The 17,032-nt window shown below is 45.5% G+C and overlaps 1 protein-coding gene across 1 annotated transcript in view; it reads left to right on the top strand.

Moving 5' to 3' along the window:
- The window catches only part of ENAM (enamelin), a 52,517-nt gene that overhangs the window by 9,523 nt on the left and 25,962 nt on the right, over positions 1-17,032 (top strand). Inside the window, exons 3-4 of the mRNA XM_029598197.1 lie at positions 8,580-8,618; positions 9,799-10,128. Coding sequence (XP_029454057.1) covers positions 8,580-8,618; positions 9,799-10,128 — 369 coding nt within the window. The remainder of the gene's footprint in view (positions 1-8,579; positions 8,619-9,798; positions 10,129-17,032) is intronic.

Genomic DNA, 17,032 nt, shown 5'->3' on the forward strand with positions numbered 1-17,032 from the left:
ATTCCTCGGCACATGGACATTTTATAACATACTCGCATATATACGCGTATATTGTAAAATAGCCTGACCACGCGCACATGTGCATGCAATTTTAAGTGGATGTTTGCCTATGCGCGCAAATGCCACGTCCATTGCGTAAGCGGGAGGATTTTAATAGGCGCGCGCCGATGCTATTACCAGTTTTCCCAGTTTGTTCCCAGTTCACTCCCTAGTTTAATAGTCTCCCTTCTCCCCTGTTAATCCGCCCTTTAAAACCCTGCTGATCTGCCTAAAATTTTTTGTTTTGCAACTTACATGGCTTCCATTGCAGAAGTAAAATTACGCGGCAGGGGACCCCGGCATGTGTAACTCTACTCAGTGTTACGACTATAGCTGCTACGCAGCCGCCTCACCACCAGAGGTCCCCCACGAGCATGCTCTCCTGGCTGGCCCAGTCCGCCCTCCTTGTCTACTCTATGTTCCAGACTACCTTTATAACCCTGCCTAGCATATCCCTCGGTGCTTCGGCATCGAGCTCGTTTGGGCTCCCTGCTTTAGCCTCCCTTCTGCCTTGCTGCTCAGACCCCTCCTGGGGCACCCCAGGAGGGGTCTGAACTGGCCCTGCTGCCCCAGGAGGGGTCTGAACTGGCCGGCAGGGTGCTGAAGCACCGAGGGATATGCTAGGCAGGGTTATAAAGGAAGTCTGGAACATAGAGTAGACAAGGAGAGTGGACTGGGCCAGCCAGGAGAGCATGCTCGTGGGGGACCTCTGGTGGTGAGGCGGCTGCATAGCAGCCATAGTCGTAACAGTCAGATCGTTGTACAATGCCCTCTTGTAGGCTTGCTTGATGTATTTCACAGGATAACCTTGTTCTTTCAATTTACCAAACAACACCTTAGATAACACAGTTGTTGAGCAATTCCTCCTGCACCTCAAAAATTGCGAAACAGGTAAACTTCTTTTAGGTGGTATCGGACAGGCACTGGAAAAATGAAGAAAAGTTTTCCTGTCAGTTTCTTTACGGAATACAGTATTTATATGCTAATTTGTAGTTGAAATCCAGGAACGTCCATGCCCCGCCCACATCACGCCCATTCTCCACCCCCTGTTTGGAATTTTTCATTTGTGTGCTGAGCAGGAGATACATGTGTATTCAGGTGGCTTTTTCAATCCATTCAGCGTGTACCGGCCCAACGTGTGCACATGCCTCACGGTTTTGGCGCACGCCAGGCCTTTAAAATTCACCTTAATGAATACAATTCCATTTTCTCATAATTTCTATAGCTGCAAGCAACAACAACAAGTACGGGGTGAATTTTCAAAGACATTCACATGTAAAAAATTATCCTATACAAACATAATTAGCTTATACTCGTGTAATTGCTATTTTATAAACATTGAAAGTACGTGTGTTCTTTACATTTCACATGCGCATATATGCACAAAAAAAAGGGGGCAGTCTAGGGGAATTCCAGAGCAGAGGCCACAGTTACGCACATACGTTGATATCTTATAAGAGACTTGCACTTGTACATTTGGCAACTTACCTAATTTCTGGCATGATTGATTTCAGACTTGTTTATGGTGCAGGTGCACTATTAGTTGGGTGGGAGGTGTGGGTGAAATGGAAGAGTTCATGCTCAAGAACCAGGAGCATCTCAATGATGTAGAGAAGGGCTGGGCAAAACTGGTAGAGGAATCAGAAGATTGGTAATTTCAATTATGCACGCATGTTTTATAGAGATGTGAATCGTGTCCTCGATCGTCTTAACGATCGATTTCGTCTGGGAGGGGGAGGGAATCGTATTGTTGCCATTTGGGTGGGTAAAGTATCGTGAAAATCGTTAAAATCGTGAGCCGGCACACTAAAACCCCCTAAAACCCACACCGACCCTTTAAATTAAATCCCCCACCCTCCCGAACCCCCCCCCCAAATGCTTTAAATTACCTGGGGATCCAGCAGTGGTCCGGAACGGCGGCGGTCCGAAACAGCCTCCTGCTATTGAATCGCGTTGTCTTCAGCCGGCGCCATTTTGCAAATTGGCCGCCGCAAAATGGCGGCGGCCATAGACCAACACGATTCGACTGGAGGAGGTCGTTCCAGACCCCCGCTGGACTTTTGGCAAGTCTTGTGGGGGTCAGGAGGCCCCCCCAAGCTGGCCAAAAGTTCCTGGGAGTCCAGCGGGGGTCTGGGAGCGATTTCCTGCCGCGAATCATTTTCCGTATGGAAAATGGCGCCGGCAGGAGATCGACTGCAGGAGGTCATTCAGCGAGCCCCCGCTGAACGACCTCCTGCAGTCGATCTCCTGCCGGCGCCATTTTCCATACGGAAAATGATTCGCGGCAGGAAATCGCTCCCAGACCCCCGCTGGACTCCCAGGAACTTTTGGCCAGCTTGGGGGGGCCTCCTGACCCCCACAAGACTTGCCAAAAGTCCAGCGGGGGTCTGGAACGATCTCCTCCAGTCGAATCGTGTTGGTCTATGGCCGCCGCCATTTTGCGGCGGCCATTTTGCAAAATGGCGCCGGCTGAAGACAACGCGATTCAATAGCAGGAGGCCATTTCGGACCGCCGCTCTACCCCGGGGTAATTTAAGGCATTTGGGGGGGGTTCGGGAGGGGGGGGGATTTAATTTAAAGGGTCGGGGGTGGGTTTTAGGGGGTTTTAGTGTGCCGGTTTTCCTGCCCTCCCCCTTCCCCCGATTTAGCTAGGGACCGCCGCTGGACCCCAGGGTAATTTAAGGCATTTGGGGGGGGTTCGGGAGGGTGGGGGATTTAATTTAAAGGGTCGGGGGTGGGTTTTAGGGGGTTTTAGTGTGCCGGTTTTCCTGCCCTCCCCCTTCCCCCGATTTATGATTTTTTTGACGATAAATCGGGGGAATTGGTATTGTATCGTGGCCCTAACGGTTTTTGACGATTTAAAATATATCGGACGATATTTTAAATCGTCAAAAAACGATTCACATCCCTAATGTTTTACAATATACCAACTTGTGCAGGTAAATCGGGCTACTAACCAGCAAAATCCTACCTTTTTCTCAAGCAAATTATGCATGTGTATATTTTTAAAATTGGTAGGAAATGTGTGTGCCTTTAATGCATTGAAATACTCGTTTTTCTATGTGTTCGCGCATAAGCCTACATATACGTATTTTATTTTTGTAAATACCTTTTAATTCAAAAATTGCAAAAGAAATATACAAAATAAGATCAGTAGTTTTTATAACATGAGCATATCAGACATGCAGAGGTACAAATACTTTCATAGATCTCCATATAGCCATATACATATCACTTTAGCAAGATAATTAGGAGCATAAAATTACGCGAGTAATTTGCCAAATGTACATGTGCAAGTCTCTTATAAAATAGCAACTTAGGGGCCTAACTATTGACCCCACCCTGGTACACCCCAGATCTCCCCTTTTTTTCACACGTATATGCATGCACAAACTCTAAAGTGCATGCATACTTTCCATGTTTATAAAATACTGATCACTTGAGTTCAGGATGCTTATGTGCTTATTTGTTAATTTTTACACTCGTAACTCATTTTCAAATCTACCCGCATTATTTCATTTCACGTTTTAACCTTCCCCCAAAACATGTGCAAATATCAGAGCTTTTTTGTACCTCCATCAATAATCAAAGTAAAACTGAGCTCATGTGCTCAAACACAGCGAGAGCCCCCGCTCCGGCACTGCCGTCTGTATGCAAAGTTTTTGTTTGCTGCAAGCCTTCCCCAACCTGCAGTAGTCTCCTCCCTTTCCCATTACCAACCTCTTGGCAACCCCATTCTCCAGGAGGCTCAGGACTCCACAGACAGCCGCCCCCTCTCAGCGCTCAGCCCAGCCACCTCAGACAGAAGTCTCTCCCACACTGTACAGGCTCTTTCTCCTGGCTCACACCCTCCCTTTCTTTGACTGTAGCTTGCCACTTCTCTGTGCACCACAATCACCATCAGCACGCCAGGGCATTTCCATTGACCGCGTGCTACACAGACTGCTGCTTTTATAATTCCCCAGGCTCTGTTCCGCCTATCTACTCCAGCAGGGAGGGGACTAGAAGGGATCCATGCTGTTTCTCCTGGGCTTCCAAGAAAAAAATAGTTAAGCCCTGACCAAGACTAGGGAGAGCCTACTGATCCAAAGCAGCACCGCTCCAGGTGGAATCCTGCATTCCCACATGGAGCCAGGGCTGATGCAAGAATGTTAGATGCCCTAGGTGAATCTTACAGCCTTGCACTCCTACCCTCCCACACACAAATAAAAATGATGAATTTATAATAACAGATTTTACATGGAAAAGGACATTCAAAGTACTTTTATGAGGTAAAAATATCACAAGATGTATATTATATTTGCATGCAGTGCGGTGATGCCAACCAGAAAGCCCTGCAAAAAAACAGACACTTGGAAACCATATGGCATTAGGAATATTATAATGCATATTGGGTGTAGGCTTGACCTTCAGAAAGCCATGAGTAAACAGAATCACAATTACAATTATAGTAAACTTTCCATACCAAAACAGTACTAACTGCCAGCTCGTAAACAGTAACAACCCTACCCATGAAAAGGCAACACTGAAAATATTACACCAGGGGTGGCTCAAGGCAATCAGCTGCCTGAGGTGAGGAAAAAAAAAGATCCCTCCCCCAAGGCATGGCGCAGGTCAGATTACCAGGAGAGGGGGGGGGAGGGGGATTTGAAATGCTGGAGAACAGGGGAGATAGGCATCAGGGTTCCCAGAGGAATGGCAGATATTGATATTTGCAGGAAATTGATAACCTTGTCACACTCCCTGCCTCCCACCCTTCCCCAACATTTGACCCCTGGGAAAGTGGAAGAGAGTGGATGGTTGTTTGTGTGTGTGTGTGTATATGAAGTCTTCTCTCCAGATCGGTGCAAGGGTATTGGCCACCTAGGCACATTTTACAGCCTTGCACCCCCTTTTCCCTCTCTCACCCACTGCCCCTTCCCTCTCTCTCTCCCCCCTTCCCCTTCCCCCTCTCATTCATCCCCTTCCCTTCTCACCTCACTCCTTCCCTTTCAAGCAAACCCCTTCTTCCCTCTCACTCACTCCCTTCTATCTCTATCCCCTCCCTTTTCACTCATTCAGCTCAGCTCAGTTCCCCTCCCCTTTCCTCTCCTCTCCTCTGCTCTCACCGAGAGCCTGTGTAACGCTTCTCCTCCTCCCCATGACCTAACTCTCTGTGGGAAGGTGGGAATCCTGTGGGCAGTCATCTCTGGTGCCTCATGGCTCTAGTTTGGCCCAGGTTATCAACAGTGCATTGCTGTTTTTATTTTTCTTGCCTGCAGTGGGGGGACACCCCGTGGGCATGTCAATCAAAACCAGCCGCCGCCTCACTGGTTCCTTCTTCCCTCGGGCACGTCATTAAAAGTGGCCATCGGTGGCTGCGTCTCCTTTCTTCCTGCCCGCAGGGCTAGGGTTTGGGTTTGGGGACCCCGCGGACCCATCATCAAATTGACACTGCTGATGGGGGTTTTTTTCCTGCCCGTGCCTAAAGGCACGGTGAAGCGGCCGCGGACGGAGAGTTTAAAGGACACTTTTTGCCGCCTCAGAAGTTTGCCACCTGAAGCGACCGCCTCACCCTGCCTCATGATAGAACTACCCCTGTATTACACCGGAGCATTAATGATGCCAGGGATGGCACTGGTATACCGAATCACGCTGCAGCAGGCACCTCTCTCCCCAATGCAAATAGGTGCAGTGAACCCATGCTTAATCTGTAACCCCCACAAGAGCCTTTAATAAGTGCACATAAATAGCCTTCAAACACCCAAAAACCTGACAATTTGAGAAGCGGGTTCACTTTCTTCTGGTCAGTGGTGATTTCGCTTTGCTGTGGATGAAGGGGGAGTAAACTAAAACGGATGATACACAGTTTGAAACTCCAGTGTTAAAGTTTAAACTTTTTTTTTAAGTGTGAGTTGGATTGATTAGAGCTTGACAGCCTGCCTTGAAACTAGGGGTACAACCAGATTCCCCCAAACTGGTTTTATCATAAGGCTTTTAAAGTACCTAGACTTCAACCTCAATCCAGTCTGCTGGCAGGTGCAAGTTTTGCCCAAGTCCGAGGACACGTTATCAGCGACTGCCTCATGCAGCACGGGCTCTTGCAGAAAAGCAGAAAGAGGAGGCAGGTGAGACTAGCAAGTGACAGCGGTGAGCTCTGGTGCACTGGAAATGTCCCGTGGTGTGGAAAGAAGAGGGCTGAAAGGCCCGGATGGTGGGAGGGGGATGGGGGGGGTAAGGGTTATTTTTTTTTTCCCATGGCCGAGAATAACTGGGGGCCGGGAGCAGGCAACAGTGTGAGGTCTTCAGCTGGTGATGAGGCAGCGGTGCAGGAGATCTGCTGGTTGCCTTCTGCAGGCAGAGGAAAAGGCAAAGGCAGTAGTGCATGGGAAAGCCTCAAGAGTGCTTCCTGCCGACGTCACGTGGTGTTGCAGGGAGAGTGCTGCAGGGGAAGGGGCATCTGAGGAGACCATGGAGCATGCCCCAGGCCTTTGCTACCATGGTGCCGGTTGAGAAGGAGAGTGGGAAGGAGGACTCATGCTGCCGCTGTGGAAATAAAAAAGCAGTCCACAGAAAGCCTCAGAACATAAGAACATAAGAAGAACATAAGAACATGCCATACTGGGTCAGACCAAGGGTCCATCAAGCCCAGCATCCTGTTTCCAACAGTGGCCAATCCAGGCTATAAGAACCGGCAAGTACCCAAAAACTAAGTCTATTCCATGTTACTGTTGCTATTAACAGCAGTGGCTATTTTCTAAGTCAACTTAATAGCAGGTAATGGACTTCTCCTCCAAGAACTTATCCAATCCTTTTTTAAACACAGCAATACTAACTGCACTAACCACATCCTCTGGCAACAAATTCCAGAGTTTAATTGTGCGTCGGGTAAAAAAGAACTTTCTCCGATTAGTTTCAAATGTGCCACATGCTAGCTTCATGGAGTGCCCCCTAGTCTTTCTACTATCCGAAAGAGTAAATAACCGATTCACAACTACCCGTTCTAGACCCCTCATGATTTTAAACACCTCTATCATATTCCCCCTCAGCCGTCTCTTCTCCAAGCTGAAAAGTCCTAACCTCTTTAGTCTTTCCTCATAGGGGAGCTTTTCCATTCCCCTTATCATTTTGGTAGCCCTTCTCTGTACCTTCTCCATCGTAATTATATCTTTTTTGAGATGCGGCGACCAGAATTGTACACAGTATTCAAGGTGCGATCTCACCATGGAGCGATACAGAGGCATTATGACAATTTCAGTTTTATTCACCATTCCCTTTCTAATAATTCCCAACATTCTGTTTGCTTTTTTGACTGCCGCAGCACACTGAACCGACGATTTCAATGTGTTATCCACTATGACGCCTAGATCTCTTTCTTGGGTTGTAGCACCTAATATGGAACCTAACATTGTGTAACTATAGCATGGGTTATTTTTCCCTATATGCATCACCTTGCACTTATCCACATTAAATTTCATCTGTCATTTTGATGCCCAATTTTCCAGTCTCACAAGGTCTTCCTGCAATTTATCACAATCTGCTTGTGATTTAACTACTCTGAACAATTTTGTATCATCTGCAAATTTGATTATCTCACTCGTATTTCTTTCCAGATCATTTATAATTATATTGAAAAGGGTCCCAATACAGATCCCTGAGGCACTCCACTGCCCACTCCCGTCCACTGAGAAAATTGTCCATTTAATCCTACTCTCTGTTTCCTGTCTTTTAGCCAGTTTGCAATACACGGAAGGACATCGCCACCTATCCCATGACTTTTTACTTTTCCTAGAAGCCTCTCATGAGGAACTTTCTCAAACACCTTCTGAAAATCCAAGTATACTACATCTACTGGTTCACCTTTATCCACATGTTTATTAACTCCTTCAAAAAAGTGAAGCAGATTTGTGAGGCAAGACTTGCCTTGGGTAAAGCCATGCTGACTTTGTTCCATTAAACCATGTCTTTCTATATGTTCTGTGATTTTGATTTTTAGAAAAATTTTCCACTATTTTTCCTGGCACTGAAGTCAGGCTAACCGGTCTGTAGTTTCCCGGATCGCCCCTGGGGCCCTTTTTAAATATTGGGGTTACATTAGCTATCTTCCAGTCTTCAGGTACAGCTCTAAGAACTGCTACTGCAGGGCTGGTGTTGGTCGCAGCGGCTCCACGAGCATGGGGCCGTTGTGACTAACATCAATCCACGTGATTGGTCAGACCAGCCCACCGGGGCATGCCTGAAGCCCCGATAGGCTAATCTGCCCCTGCCTGAAAAGCTCAGGGGATCATCACCAGACTGAGGGCTGAAGGAACATCTTCTTCTGAGACACCCACTGCAACGCTTGTTGGCCAACAAGGGCATCCACAAGAGCAGAAGACATCTTCATCTCCTCTGCAGGCCTGAGTACACCATCTCTGTAGCACACTCAGGCCCGATCGTCCCCAGTGGATGAGGAATTTGATCCAGATTCCCCCCCAACACTGCATTCAATGGTACAGCCTGAGCCACAGGAATAGCCCTTTTTAAATGAAATACTTACTGTTGCTTTTATTTTGTTATAGATGCCTCAGCAGAGTCCATATGGTTATTTGAACCCCCAGGTAAGGTTTTATTTTTGCATTGTTTTGAAATGTCACTGTGATTATTATTTTGATTATCATTACTTGTAAAATACCCACTGCTGTAAAAGCTGAGCATATTTAGGCTACAGAAATAAATGTAAAACAAAACAGGTAAACAGGAATAGAAGTGTGTAGGACTGTCTAGCCACAAGTTCCTGCCTTCTATCTAGAGACATTACTATTATTGAACAAGATGCAAAAAGGTTGGAAATTTAAAGGCAGAAAGTTTGCTTACCATGTAACAGTGAAGAAGCAAGGGTTTGGTAACTGCCTTAAGAAAAAAGTGAATAAGTTCTGATGCTGGATCTAGACTGCCACGGGAATCTAATTGGCATCATATCTCATTAAATATTTTGGATAAGGAAGTGGTAGCCATATTAGTCCTCTAGAATGCAAGGAAATAAAGGGCAGCAAAAATATAAGGTTAGGTAATACCTTTTTATTGGACTACCATAGTACAGTTCTTGACTAGCTTTCAAGAGTTAAAACTCCTTTCTTCAGGTCCAAACAGAATGAGCAGGTCAGAGTAAATGGTGGCATTGCCAGAAAACATAAGTGAATCATAGAATACATTGCAATGAAAATGTGAAAGGGGGAATTGATGTGTTAGATCGATAAGAAGGTAACAGACAGGCAGTAGAAGTACTGAAAATGAGTTAAGTGACTAGAGAAAGTAGGCAGAGGCATAACTTCAGGAATGCTTTCCAACATAGATTTATGGAAGGGTTGTGTATGACTATGAGTGAGAAGGTTTGTGGTGGGGCTCTGGGTGTATCAAAGGGCTATAAGCAAAGCAGTGTACAGTTGGGTGGGGTTGTGGGAGGGGGGGATGTTTGTGTGTGCATGAGTATGTTTGGATGTGAGTGGTAGAGGTGGGTGTTTGGGGATTTGGGAGGCAGTGTGTGAACTTATGTTTGGGGTTTGTGTGTTTTTAAGTGGGTAGGGGGCTGTGTGCGCACTTACAAGACCAATAATCTGCAGGGTAAAGCTGCATATTAATTACATACACTAATTACATTAATTGCATACACAGGGGGAGTAATTATGTATGTTGTTTTTGCTTTTGAGTCTATATTTTTAACAAATAATATGTGTCACTTCTTGTACTTACCTGCAATATGGTATAATTTATCTCTATAAAACTGTTTTAATTTCTCAGATGCCTCAACTGAATGCTATCTATGGCTATAACCCACAGTATGCAACACTGTTTCAACAGCAACAGTCCCTGTTGCCTCAACAGAAAATACAGCTATGGAAATTGCCAACTGAGGTTCAGCCCAAGCAGCAACTTAGACAAACCCAAGTCATCCAGCAGCCAAAAAGGCCTGATCTAGCAACACAACCAACACAACACCAGCCACAGCTATCAAAACCAATCCAACAGACACTGCTGAAACAACCTACCTACCATCAGCCTATAAACCAGCCGCAGAAGCTACCACAAGCTGCTCAACCACCGCCTTCAACAGCAACCCAAAAGCCTCAAGTAAGACATCAACACTTAAAATGGGTAATTCGGCATGACGTGTGAAAGACCCAGGGCACTGTTGCCGATGTTACTATATGTGACATCATGGAAGAATCAGATGACATGCTACTGTGATGCATGAAAGGGGTAATCTTTCAACAGACTGCACACTAAAGACGGCAGAAATGCACATTCGTTACATCAATTGTCAGAATAAACCTATGGGGCAGATTTTCAAAGGGTTACGTGCGTAAGATACGTGCATAACCCCCGAAAAGCTGCCCCTTCTATCCCCTGTGCGCACCGAGCCTATCTTGCATAGGCTCGGCGGCGCACACAAGTCCCGGGACGCGCGTATGTCCCGGGGCTTTCCTGGGGGGGGCGTGTCGGGGGGGCATGTCACGGCCGGCGCATCATCGGGGGGCGTTCCGGGGGCGGGGCCGTGGGCATGATTCCAGCCCCGGGGCGTTCGGAGGCATAACTGCGGCCTCTGGACCAGCCCCCGGACCGGAACATGGCGCGCCGACAGCTGGCCAGCGCGCACAATAACACCTATGAAATAAAGGTACAGGGGGAAATAGTTAGGGCTGGGGGGTGGGGGGCCGGAAGGAAAGTTTCCCCCGAGGCCGCTCCGATTTCGGAGTGGCCTCAGAGGGAACGGAGGATGGCTGCGTGGCTCGGCGCGTGCAGGCTGCTGATTTTGCGCAGCTTTGCGTGCATTGACCCTGTATTTTATAACATGTGCGTGGTAGCGCTCGCATGTTATAAAATTGGGAGTAGATTTGTTCGCGCTGGGTTGCACGAACAAATCTACCCTTATGTGCATATGTTCACTTTGAAAATGATCCCATCAGAACCACCCACACCTAACACCACCTGCTAAAAATCATGCACAGAAATTTTGGGGAAAATTTTAGATGCCTACTTTTGAAAATCCTAAAAAATGCGTGTGAGACCAAACTCCTCCCCAGCTCCACCCCCAGTAATACATCTGTTGAGTCAGGGTAAGGTTATGCACACACAGGATACACAGGATACACCCGCTTAACTTTACCCTCAGGAATGCTTTTGAAAATTACCTTCTAAATAATAGTCTCATAAATGCAAATGTTTTTGTCACGAATGTGTAAAATATTTGTATTTATATGCTTTCCTGTGAGGAGGCCATTGTGTACAATAATTTTGTGCTGCTTTGGGGCAGGTGAAAGCAGTCCTTCCTAGCAACAGGTGAAGCACAGTGCAGTCTTCTTTAGCATCATAGAGATGGGTACAATTATTTAAACGAGCCAAGCTTCCTTCCGTTCTGGGGGACAGCTGTCCCTATGACCTGCACCATGACAAAAATGATCCTGCCAGTCACTTCGCTGTTCAGGATTCTTTTTTTTTTCCCCTGCCCCATTTGTCAAGAAACAGAAATTGTTACATATTCTAAGGGGTCAAGTTTCAAATTATCCACTTTTGGGACAAAGTCAGTGAAGACTTTTTACCTGCGGACATTTGTGCCTGCTTTTAGTCTAGGTCAGTGGTTTCCAACCCTGTCCTGGGGACACCCCCCCTCCCCCATCCAGTCGGGTTTTCAGGATATCCACAATGAATATGCATGAGAGAAAATGTGCATGTTATGGAGGCAGTGCATGCAAATTTTCTCCCATGTATATTCATTGTGGATATCCTGAAAACCCGACTGGCTGGGGGTCCTCAGGTCAGGATTGGGAACCACTGGTCTAGGTACAGTCTCTGCAAAAAAAAAAAACCAAAACAAAACTTGCAAGGGCTTGAAAACGCAATCTCTGTGTGCTATTGTTTGATCCCGTCCAGACCACGCCTCCCCTAATTGCGGTGAAAAAATACTTTCATTTGGTTTGAGGGAGGCCAAAGTTCAGACAGCCAATTTACATTCGCCAGTCGCTATTTACCCATGTAAATGGCTTTCAAAGTTCTTTCTACCAATGCCTTTCTTTCTCTCTTTTTTTCATATAGAGTAATGAATATCATTTTATAATTTGCAGTGAGATCCAGGGACAGTAACTTGAAAACAGGCACGCAGGGGCACATTGATATGTGTGCGTCAGTGTATGCCCCGGGGACACGGCGAATTTATAACATGCGCACACATTTGCATGTCTGTTATAAAATAAACTGGACGCGCACACGTGCACCCGATTTTGAATGGCTGCGTGCCTAGGCGTGTAAATCCCGATTCCGTCGCGTTCACGCCATTGCCAGTTTCATCAGTTCACCAAGTTAAGAGCTAGGTCCTCCAAACCCCCCTGGTTTAATAGCCTGCACTCCTCCCAGTTACCCCAGACCCTTTAAACCCATTAGAAACGTCTAGTTTGTTTTATTTTTAAAGCTCCACCTCCTCCTTAGCAGAAGTATACTTAAGTGGCACTGGGCCTGGGTGCGTGCCAGGCACGTAAGTATTTACATGCACATCTCTTGGCCACCCCCTGGAACGCCAAAACCCCACCCGGACCATGCTCCATTTTAAAACTGAGTGAGTTGTGCACACACACAGCAGAAGATACGCGTGCATCTGGGCAGCTTTTAAAATTCGGTCGGTTCGCGTAAGCCTGATTTGCGCGCGCACCCCCCAATTGATGAGTGCACCGGGCTTTTAAAATCTACCTCTTAGGTTTTATTGATCTTTGCATAGTATAATGATGTACAGGAAATAGTCTGGGAAAAGTGTGTGGTTTGAGATGAGCTGGTCAAACTTCAGTTATTTATTATGAGACAGAGAGAGAAGCCTTATGAGCTCTCTCATGATAAATAACTGAAGTTTGACCAGCTCATCTCAAACCACACACTTTTTCCAGACTATTTCCTCTCACCGCCAATAACTACAATTGTCAATTTGAAGGTTTAAATCTTTTGTTTAATTCACAATATTCTACTAAAACATTTAGGACCAGATTTTTAAACTTATGCGTGGGCGCAGATTTGTTCGCACAACCCGGCGCAAACAAATCTGCACCCGATTTTATAACATGCGCGCGCAGCCACACACATGTCATAAAATCCGGGGTTGGTGCATGCAAGGGGGTGCACACTTGTGCACGCCGAGCCCAAGGGGAGCCCCGATGGCTTTCCCCGTTCCCTCCAAGGACGCTCCGATTTCGGAGCGGCCTTGGAGGGAATTTTTTGCCATCCCCCCACCTTCCCCTCCCTTCCCCTATCTAGCTCACCCCCCAGCCCTAACTAAATCCCCCCCTACCTTTTGTTTACGAAGTTACGCCTGCCCAAGGCAGGCGTAACTTGCGCGTGCTGGCTCGCCATCCCCGGCACAGGCCGTTGTGCCGGAGGACTCGGGACCGCCCCCGAACCTCCGCCACACCCCTGGACCGCCACCACACCCCCTGGACCCGCCCCTTTTTCGAAGCCCCGGGACATACGCGTGTCCCGGGGCTTGCGCGCGCCTATGCAAGATAGGCTCGGCGTGCGCAAGGGCAGACAGGGGCAGCTTTTCGGGGGTTACGCGCGTTATCTTACACGCGTAACCCTTTGAAAATCTGCCCCTTAGGGTTCAATTCACCCCTGCTGTTTTTGGGCTGTGGAGGTGAGAATATCTGAAATGTATACAGATTTGGCACATAGCAACTGTTGTAAAAGTAGATATTCAGGAAATATTCAGGGTGTTCCAAAAGACATTCACCATGAAATGAAATGGTTCCCTCTGGTTAGTGTGATAGGGGGCTAGGGGGCAGGGGGATTGTCCAGGCGGTTAGAGAAGGAAGGCTCGATACCGTGCCAGCGTTAGGGTGTTCATGGCAGTGTGCAGTGAGTGAGCTGGCTGCTGGGGGTGGGGGCGTGGTGAAGTGGGGGGGGGGGCATGAGATGGATGGGTTGAGTTCTTATGTATCATCATTTTTATCCATATTAAGTTATATTTATGTTTTGCTTTTATTTATGGAAATGTTTTAACTGTCATGCACTGCCTTGGGCAGGCTTGTCTCTGGTAAGATGGTATACAAATAAGAAATGAAATGAAATGGTCCAGAAAAGATATTCAGGGCAGGCAGAAAGCAGAACTACCAAAGTTACTCCATTAGCATCTTCTGCTCATGAAGCAGTCCGCAAAGGATTATTCCCCCATACATTTACCTGAGCTCCATTCACCTCTCACAACCCTCATACCTGACTATATTTACTTCTGCTTGGTTGGGGTTGGAATATCTTTGGAAGGGTCCTTGCCACAGTCAGTGTAGTCTATGGAAATGATTTTGTAACCTTTATTTTCCTCTCGTGGCAAAAATCAGCAAACTTAGCTTCAGCAAGTCAAACACAATTTTACTTTATCACATGTAATAAAATGGAAATATGAAAAAAAAATTTCTTCTCCCTAAAAATAGGTAAGACTTTCTTATGGCAAAAGTCACTTTTAAAGATCCAGTACTGCTTTCTGTGTTGCAGATTGTTGTACTCACCCTTTTAAAAGCATTTGCTATATATGCTCTTCCTTTTCAATATTACCTCACTGTCATATCTTGTCTGTTATATTTATTTATTTATTTATTTATTTATTTATAATTTTTATATACCGACATTCTTACATTAAAATGCAAATCATACCGGTTTACATAAAACACTAATAAGGTTATTTTAAGTTATGCGCATATTTGTTGGCTAAGGAACACCAAATTTCAAAGCAGAAAAGCAAAGCCTACTTACACCTGCTAATGATGAGTAGGCTTGATTACTGCAAATTGCCATATTAAGGATTGCCTCAAAACGGCCTTAGAAAACTACAACTCCTGCAGAACGTGGCTGCTAAGATTCTAACGGGGGCTAAGCCTACAGATCAAGGAACCCCCCCCCCCCCCCCCCCCCCCCCCAACCTCAGGATATCTTCCTGCAGTTCCACAGGTATAGTTTGTTCTTGTATCCCTGGTGTAGTCTCTCATGCAGATGGCCAAGCTTTAGTGGAACAGTGGAAAGCAACACATTGATAACTGTGGTCTTCCACCATGCATTCCAATCTCATGGCATTCACTATGGCCTCTTGCATCCTCATACTAGATACTAATATTTACATTTAGGTATGTTTTCATTCCCTATGCTTTAGGTGAGCCTGGTGGCCTGGTGCATACAGGAGCATTCGGTGTCCACACACACAGCAGTGGCTGAATGCTGCAGTAGCATGTTACTTGTTGAGCCTTTATAAATTGCAACACAGCAAGCTAGGGCATGGGGATTTGAGAATGATTAGTGGCCGAATTGTTTATGTAAATTTGATCTATGCTGCAGCCATATCCATCCAATTAAAGATCTTTGTTTTGAACTACTTGTGTGACAGCTCAGATTAAGGACTTTGGAAAGGGAGGGTGAAGGATGGGGGGAGTGAGCAATTATGTAAGCCAGGAAGAAGAGGCGAGTTTGCATCTGACATGGTTGTGTTCCCCCTAGTTGCATTGGTTTCCTATTCATTTCCCAAGTTGCATTGGTTTCTTATTCGTTGTCTAGTTCAATTTTAAATCCTTTTGGTATTGTTTAAATGGGAAAGGCCCTATGTTCCTGAGAGATCTCTTAGCCTCCTATATACCAAGGAACTTGTATTCTTCTCAGCAGGATTTGTTGGTTGTTCCCCCTCCATCTAAAGCAAAATTGGCTTTCAGTGACATTGGCCTTATTCTCTTGAATGAGGAGCCTTTAGATATCTGTTTTGAGAACTCTTCTTCTTCTTGACTTTTAGGAAGCATCTGAAGGCATACTTGGTTATTCAGGCCGTCTTATGATTTCTTGATTTTTATTTTAGAATTCGTTTGGGTCTTAGGTGCTCTGTTATTTTTAAGTGCTAAGGTATTCAGCAAGAGGGATGTTGACCTCTTGGTGTTTTGTCTTTTCACTTGAATATTTATTTTATTTGATGCTATTATTAGTTGATTTCATGTTTGAATCTTATAGATTACTTTACTTGTTTTTTTCGCTTATATGAAGTTATTGTAAATTGATTTATTTATTTTATTTATTTAGCGTTTTTTATATACCGAGGTATAGCAGAGTTGCCTTCACTCCGGTTTACATTATAACAACCTGTTACATTGAAATTTTGAAAAATTACATTAAACAGACTGAGAACTGACATATAAAATTAGTCCAAACAAAACAAGATATACCAAAAGTTAGGTATACTGAAAAAACAGGGTTCATAGATAATAGGAGATATCTGTAGTTAGGAAGCAGGATAAATTGTCCAATCAGAAGACTGATAGTTATGAGATCAATAGTCCAAGCTGTCAGTATGAGATTGGCTTAGTAGCCAGGATTTTAGGTCTTTTTTAAAAGATTTAGAGTTTTCTTGACCAGCGAGGTACTGAGGTAGTGAGTTCCATAACTTTGGGCCGATGATGGAAATGGCTCTATTTCTGGTGGAAGAGAGTTTGGCGTGAGGAAGAGATGGAATCACAAGTTGTAGTTTACTAGTTGTTCTTGTAGTGCGTAGGGAGTGGTGGATATGTATGACGTTATCAAGAGCAGTGTAGTCTGCTTTGTAAATTGCTTTCTGCAGCATTGAGAGGACTTTGAATTCGATTATTTATGTGTTTATTTCTGCCGCTGCTGTATTTCATGTATCATTTGTATTGTAACTCTCCTTGAGGTCTTAGCCGGGAAAGTGAAGAATCAAGTATGAGAAATAAATAAATATTTAGCGCATGGATATTTTTCAGGAAACTGTATGTGCATGTGTTTGGATTTTCAAAGGGTAAATCCTTCCCATATCTGCCACCCCCAGGAAGGGCTCCACTCAGCCCCAGGAAATTTATTTGCAAATGGGACATAAGAGCATGTTTACCCACATAGCAGGCATGAAATTTTTAAAAAGCCCAGTTCTGTGGGTAAAATCCTGTTTTATCCAAGGAAATGTTTTTGGAAAACTCAGTACACACACTCTTTCATGCTCATACAGCCTTATACATACCAT

Source organism: Rhinatrema bivittatum, chromosome 1, assembly GCF_901001135.1.
Source record: "Rhinatrema bivittatum chromosome 1, aRhiBiv1.1, whole genome shotgun sequence".
Lineage (NCBI taxonomy): Eukaryota > Metazoa > Chordata > Amphibia > Gymnophiona > Rhinatrematidae > Rhinatrema > Rhinatrema bivittatum.